Source organism: Aptenodytes forsteri, unplaced genomic scaffold (assembly GCF_000699145.1).
Source record: "Aptenodytes forsteri isolate BGI_AS27 unplaced genomic scaffold, ASM69914v1 Scaffold374, whole genome shotgun sequence".
In the NCBI taxonomy this organism is placed as follows: domain Eukaryota; kingdom Metazoa; phylum Chordata; class Aves; order Sphenisciformes; family Spheniscidae; genus Aptenodytes; species Aptenodytes forsteri.
In genome coordinates this window covers 969,435-977,077 of record NW_008795678.1, presented here as the reverse complement: position 1 = coordinate 977,077, position 7,643 = coordinate 969,435, and the positions used below count along the sequence as shown (strand labels likewise).

The 7,643-nt window shown below is 51.6% G+C and overlaps 1 protein-coding gene across 1 annotated transcript in view; it reads left to right on the top strand.

Moving 5' to 3' along the window:
- Positions 1 to 1,213: 1,213 nt before the first annotated feature.
- B4GALT5 (beta-1,4-galactosyltransferase 5) overlaps positions 1,214 to 7,643 on the top strand; it is a 44,240-nt gene continuing 37,810 nt past the window's right edge. The window contains exon 1 of the mRNA XM_019472964.1: positions 1,214 to 1,356. Within this exon, the coding sequence (XP_019328509.1) occupies positions 1,214 to 1,356 (143 nt within the window). The remainder of the gene's footprint in view (positions 1,357 to 7,643) is intronic.

Genomic DNA, 7,643 nt, shown 5'->3' with positions numbered 1-7,643 from the left:
TGGTAGCTCAGCTCTGACACCGCTCCTATGCTATTGAAATCGCTCATTTACTTTCTTTTGCTCAGCAAGTCAAGCCAATACCCTGGAACCGGGCGGTGCCTTTGCCCTTGCTTCGCCCTGGACTTCTGCAGCAGCGTTGGCTGTAGAGCCCTGAATGCCAGGGGCCTGGGGTGGTCTGTGTTTATAGTTTGCAACCCCATATTCAGTCCTGCTGTTTTAGCTGTTACAAATAATCCTGCATTCAAACCAACTGGCCCTGAGTTTCACTTTCTGCTCCATGCTGGGGAATTTCTGGTTGTTAATTTTTCAGAGGCACCCAGCGAAGCTGAGTAATGCAGGGAAGCAGCCTCAGACTGCCTGAACGTGGAGGAAGTTACACATTTGGCGTTCAAGAAAATGTATGCAAATAGCTTTTCCAAGGCGTTCTCATCACCATCCACGTTGAAAGCAATTAAACCTCCCTCAGAGTGACACTTCCATGCAAAAAACATTATACAGCACGTCGCCAAACTCGAGCACAGCCAAATAAATCATTGGAGGAAACAATTCTGGGCTCTGAACTGTTGTTCTTCAGATGAGGTATAAATCAGTTGCAGCAGCAAAAACAGCAGCTGTTTTTAGAGCTGGTAAAGGTCTCTTTAGCTTGACTTCACCTTTTCTGCTCTCAGTCGTGCTCGCTCCTGCAAAGACTTCAGAGTCAGATATTTATAGAGCGACAGCAGGAGTCCCGCTGCAAACAGGAACAAAATCAGGCATGAAGGGAAATCATTAGGATTTCCTCAGAATAAAATAAATATAGTAAAGGTGCAAATGCTCCTTCAGGGAAAAATAAAGGCATATGGCACAAATGGTGCCAGTGCCAAAAGCAGGCAGTAATTAAGCCTAGCGGAGAGGGAACCCGAAAGAGTGGTGGTGACGGTTCTAGCAGATCGCTCTCATGGGCTGAGCTGCTTCCTAAGCCTTGATTCAGCACATGCCTAAGCCCTGCTGAAGTCGGTGACTTTTAAGCAGGTATCTGAGTGCTCCGTTGAACCACAGGTTATGGGGAGGGGAAAGGGAGCACAGCCGAAATGGGCACCTCTCTTACCTGGCGCCATCACCGACGTACAGCCCAACACGCAGTGTGCTGATGTTACCCGGCTTGTGTCAGCACCGCACCAGTGCTCTACACAGGAGGAAAACGTCCAGGGTATGGTCCTGCCTGGTACCCACCATGCCGCAGCTGGCAGCTCCCACGGAGCTGTGCGGTGGCCGTGACCAGGCGCGCCTCCTGAGGCTACATTACACCTCATCACAGCAAACATTTAGCCAGGCAGTTGCTGCTCGAGGTTTGCTGTGGGACCTGGCAGCATTCAGGCAAGCATGGGACAGCAGGGCCAGCTTTCCAGCCGTATGGTTTTCCTGGGGACATGAGTGATGTGGGGACCTGGAAAACAAATGCCCAAACTCCTGTTGGCTGTGGAGGGCAAAGCAAGCTTCCCCTCCCCTCATCAGACCAAGATGAGCAGGAATCACTTTGTGCAATGTTCACCATGCTGCTTCTGAGGGCAAACCCCAAAATACAGCCCGGCCTCGCTATGATTTTGAGAGAAATGAAAGGCTGCACATGTTTTCAGAAAGTCCTACAAACCCTTTCCTCGTACATCAAAGGGCAATGACTACAGAGGCAGCGCCTGGGTGGTCAAGAGGTTCAGCTCTTTGCCTTTCTAATTAAATATTTATTCCAGTTAATCAAAATCCAAGATGGGAAGAAGGTTAAGATGGCTGGAAGCCTTTATACTTCAGAAAAATATCCAAATATATTCACAGAATTAATTAGGACTCAGCTGTGTGGCTGGAAGTGCAAGGAGGCGTCCAGAATGGAGCTGTTTCGTAGGGTCACCTAGGTAGTTTGGCAGTGGTCAGCGATTGAGTGGAAATGGTTAAAATCTCCTTGGTTGTAGCTATTGAAGGTAATGGGCATTTTTTGCTGCACGGCAGAAGAATTTATATTCTGTATTTGAAATACCATATTTAAGGTAGCTGTGGAAGGTTCTTATTCACCACGCAACTGTCTTCCCTGCTTGGGAATCCAATTAAGCTGTTGGCCTTTGTGAGTTAATTTTGTGTTATGTAATTATGAGTTAATAGAAAGCAATTTCCTCTGAAATGTTCTTTTGTTCCTGGTTATCCTTGTCCCCAGATTTCTGGAAGGCAGTCACATTTCTACATGGTGTGAAGTCCTGAAGTCTTTTTTACAGGTGGCTTCAATAGAGGCAGAATTTCATCCCACTTTCTTGCCTCCGCTGTTAGTTTTGAAATCCAGCTGTGTCTGAATAGTCCAGATGTTTCTTTTCCATCCCTGTCACCTGGCAGGAGTTAGGCAGGGTTTCACCTCTGCCTCCACTGCCCTTTCATCTGATTTTGTCCGACGTTCTTGCAATCCCTCGCAGACCAGGGAAGAACAGCACTCTTCCACACCATCCACAAACAAGGCTGGCCCCAGTGGAGAATTTCCTGGCATCCCCATCCTGACCTCCTGGTGTGCTGAAAATGGCCTGTTTATTTTCTGACTCTCAGACAGTTTGGGCTGTTTGGTAATATTTTAGCCCAGCCATTGTCATAGCTTTTTGAGAGGAACTTTGTTAAGTGGTATTTTAAAATCTGGATAAATTACTTACACTAAATTACACAATAATTTTATCTCCTGTCTGCTGAAGTTTCCTTCCTTGGGAAATTTTGGAAAGTACTGCCTGATGTATTCCCTCGACAGAATATTTAGATCTCAAAGGCCTTTTATGAGTTTTTGTGCAAGTCCACTTTGACTGGGATAGATCATAAGCCTTCAGAGGTGGGCTGACGCAAACAGAGGCAATGAAATCAGTTGAATCTCTGCAAAGTGCCATGACAAGCTTAATATTTTAGCCTATTTTTCTGATGACAGCCACCTTCCAAGTGAACATGGAGCTCTGCAAAATCATTTCTGTTGATATTGCCTCCTTTTGGGAGCTATGGCACATCTGTTGGCTGTGGTAGAATGAGCCATCCTTATGGTTAGGCACGTGTACGGGTGCTATTAAGATCAGAGCCCTAATAGCCTTGTTAGAAAGTGTAGTGGGTGGCATAATCTGAAAACTGGTCTACAGCAATCCTGCTCTCAAGGAGCACCTTGCGGCATTCGGTGGAGTTTTTCCATCTTAATAAACAAATATCTGCCTTTGGTTTCCTTTCTGTTACTGCCGACACATCGATGTGAGATAAAATAGCAGCGCCCGTGGGTGGCAGTGGTCTAATACCCAGCCGAAAATGCCAGGGCCACTTAGGTGTGCTCTTATTGCCAAATTAAGTACACACCCTGTTGTGTCTTTCTGAAAACCTGCTGCATCAATAATTATGTCTATGATCTGGCACACAGCAAATGACATGCTGAGTGAGTATTTATTGCATACGCTGTGTCTGTGGGTGTACATGTAGAAAATATTTACATTCCTACTATGCATGAATCCTCTCTGTCCTGCTCCTGCTCAAATCCAGTGATGACACTGTGTTGGCTTTAAATAGAGCTGGAGCAAGCCTCATGTTGCAAAAAGACTTTTAGTAAAAAATAGAGGGAGCACATTGCTTTTGCAAAGCCAAGAGCTGGTCAGCATCCAGTCCACCCCAAGTCTCTGACTCTCTCTGAGCATCACAGCTCAGGTTCCCACTTCGCTCACAAACTGTCTGGCAGCAGAAACTCCAGGGAAGATCCAAAGCAAACAGCATTGCTGAGCAGCTGGAGACCTGACAGGGTGCGATGCTGACTGTCCTCACCTTTATAAATGGAGGCATTTTCCTAATCACAGGATGGAGTCTATTCTGGAAGGTCTCTACCATTGAGGCTGAAGGTGCAGAAGCTCCAGAGACCGTGATAAAGACTGCAAAATGCTAGCGAGGGCTGTGACATCCTTGCTACAATCTGTCCTTCGATGAAGTGGCAGAACAAAGATTATCCTCCCAGATTAGATAGTCCACATTGGGCCTCTGCGTAAAGTGACAATAAGAGATGTGCAGTCAGAGTGGAGCCACCCTTTAATGACCGTTTCCAACCCCAAAACTGAGGATTGTGTTCCCCACAGCAGCCCTTTTACTTGGCTGCCTGCTCTGGGGTCAGCTCCTGCGTAAGGCTCTGCTGCTAACGCTGCCGGGCAATGCTCCCCAGCCCTGCTGGCTCCCTGCTGGCCCTCGAGAGCACATGGCACTGCCCGTCCGAGACCTCGGGGCACTTCCTCAGCCTCAAGGAGGCTTTGCTCCTTGCAGGGTGTGAGGCAGCCCCTGGCCGCCCTCTCCCACCGCGACTCTGGCACTCTTGCAGCTGGGTGCAGGATCTGGCCTGCCAGACGCCCAGCCTGGCCGTCCGTGCCAGCGTTCATCAGGAGTGAGCCGTGCTAGTTGCCAGGTTGGTCTCCCACACACAGCACTTGAGCAACTGTATCGGTGCCACTGTGAATATGGAGCTCCAACCTCTCCAGACCGCGCGTGGTGCAGTAGTGTCCATATCTTCCCTCTGAGCATCGCACTCACACCGGGCTCCAGACCGCGCGTGGTGCAGTAGTGTCCGTATCTTCCCTCTGAGCACCGCGCTCACACTGGGGCACCCCCAAGCCATCAAAACAGAGCTCTCCCTCCAGTGATGCAGAATGCCTTTTATGTGGAGACGTGCTCTAAGGGTGCAGCTACATCTTGCGAGTGTAGGTGCACTGGCAGGACCTGCCCCTCCATTCCTGCTCATGGCCACACACCAACAGACCTTACCTTCCCCTTCAGGCTGCGGGCAAAGCTGCGCATAGAAGCCCTCCTTTAAGTGTCTCAGACACTATGCGTAGGTTAAACTCTGCAGAAAGTGGGTCCTTGCTCGTTTGCCCCCGGCTGGAGTAGCTGGTGCAGCCTGGAGCACAGCAGGCGGAGGAAGGTGGTGGGGCAGAGCCAGGACCCCCCGGGCATGAGCCTCCCATGCGCTCCCTGCAACAGCCCTGCTTGGAAGTGCTCCCACCCCGAAGTCCTAACCTGGCCCTGTGGAATGATCCCAAACTTTTAAACCCCTCTTGCTGTTTCATCTTACTTTATTTTATTGGAAGAGGGCGAAGGGAGGGACAATGGTTTTGGCTGGTGTTTCTAACCCCTTAGCTGGGATGCAGCGGAGAGGCAGGGCAGGGAGAAGAGGGGAAGAGAGAGTAAGCAAAAAAAAAAAGGGGGAAAGTGAAGTGGATTGACTGGGGCTGAGCTGAGCCCTGGGAGAGAGAGAGAGAGAGGGGAGGTGAGTCAGAGCTGGGGCAGTGGGGCAGTCATACCCCGGCGTGGCTCCAGGGCTTCCCTGACTTCATTCCTCTGTGACAGTCCCCATTGTGGCAGCCCGGGCCTGGGAGCGAGTTTCTGGGTGGCTCCTCCAGCAATGTCATTGCTAATTAAATATGTTCAAAAGGTTAGATTATTGGTTGCAACGATGTCTCACCTTTGACCATATCTGCATCAAACAAATCATAAACCAAGCAAGAAATCTTCTTTGGTTTCCTTGCCCAAGGTGTCCTTTTAGGAGTTAGATAAAAGCTATCCAGCAAATCCAGCCACCACTTGGCCATGCAGTTCTGCTGGAGTATTGTGGGCTCCCAGAAATTAATAGGGCTCAGGATTTTATTTATTTCAGTGAAGGTGGTGGTGGAGTGGCAATCCTGGAAAACGAGTACCAGTTTCCTTGTTCCTGAAGTTAATGCAGTTCATGCAGCCTCTCCAGGGAAATCCTCGCTTTCCTCCTCAACCTCCCAGCTCTTGAGGATCCTCTGTCCTTGAGATCCTCCTGCGCCTTGGCACATTAAGAAAATTAATGCCTTACCTTTTAAAGAGAGATTTCTACTTTTCTGCTAATCCCTGCTCTTTTTTACTTTATCTTCATTTTTACCTACTCCCTCCTCTGAGAATCTGTGTATCTAACAGGAGCGTGTTTGTCTCCCATTTGTCGAACGTGGGAACTGTTTTCTTTATTTGCCCTTACTGCATCCAGGCTGGAAGGGGGGCTAATCCTTCCTGGGATTACTGTGATACACAGCTGTACCTGGAGAATCCTTTACCCCAGCGTCTGGCCCCAGGCTGACATGGGGCTGGTGCTGGGCACCCCGCAGCCCGCAGCCTGGCAGTCGCCGTCTGGCTGGGTCAGAAGTTTGGATTGAGCAATTCCTCGTTCCCTGCCTGGGACAGGCTCACCCCCAGGGTGCGGAGGCAGTCGGGGACACACCAGGCACGTCCTGGCAGATGGCCTGTCCTCGTCTCCCACCCCACTGCCCATCGTTCCTGGAGATGCTGCTGCCTTCGCTGCCCACCCTGGGCAGAGGCGGCTGGCCCCTGCCTGCGTGCCTGGTCCACAGCCCAGCTTCCTGCCCTGGGCCTGGAGCCCGGGCTTGGTTTTCTCAGCTCTATCTGTTGGTGAAATAAGGAATTACCTCTCCCTCCGGCCTCCCCTGAAACAAAGTCTGAGTTGCACAGATCCTGCAATCATAAATGAGGCAAAAAACGCAGCTCTGTGGGCTGGACTGGGCCCCATCTGCTCTGCAGCTACTTCTCCTGTCTCCCCTGATGGGGATGGCGTTTCTTCGCTCCCATTTTTTCATTTTCAGGCATCTCCATATCTCCTTCCAACTCCTCCTACGCACAATGGAGGAACTGCCCACAAACATGTGCAAAACTACTTAATTACTCTTTAACCGTCTGGGCTGCTGATTGCTGCTAGTGCTGATTATTGTGTTGACCATGATGACTTTGCCCCCTCTTCACTTCTGCCCATCTGTGCCCATCACCTCCTCTCAGGCTGCACCTCCTCCCGCACAATGTCTGGGGGGCACCCAGCACTCATCCAAACAGACCCCTGCTGCCTGGTGGGCTGGGGGGGGTCAGCCCTTGCTCTCCTGGTGCTGGATGTCCCAGGTTCATTGCTGAGTGTCCCAGGACCATGGCTGGGTGCCCTGAGCCATTGCTGGGTGTCTTGGGGCCGTTGCTGGGTGTTCCAGGAACATGGCCGAGTGTCCCTGGACCATTGAGTGTCCCTGGACCATTGCTGCGTGCCCTGGGCCATTGCTGAGTGTCTTGGGGCCATGGCAGGGTGTCCCAGGGCAAGTGCTGGGCACCCTGAGCCATTACTGAGTGTCCTGGGGCCATTGCTGGGTGTCCCAGGACCATCAGTGTTACCCCAGGGACCATGGCCGGGTGTCCTAATGTCATTGCTGGGTGTCCCAGGACCATTGCTGGGTGTCTCAGGACCATCGGTGGGTGTCCCAGGACCATGGCAGGGTGTCCTGAGGCCATTGCCCGGTGTCCCAGGCCCATCAGTGGTGCCCCAGGTCCATAGCCAGGTGTCCTAAGGGCACTGCTGGGTGTCCCGAGGCTGTCAGTGGTGCCCTAATACCATGGCTGGGTGTCCCGAGGCCACCAGTGCTGCCCCAGGTCCATGGCCAGGTGTCCCGAGGCCACTGCTGGGTGTACTCCAGCCATGGCTGGGTGTCCCGGGGCCACGGCCGAGTGTCACAAGGCCACTGCTGCGTGTCACAGGTCGATGGCCGGGTGTCCCTGGGTCATTGCCTGGTGTCCCGGGGCCATCAGTGGCGCCCCAGGTCCACGGCCGGGTGCCCCAGGACCACCAG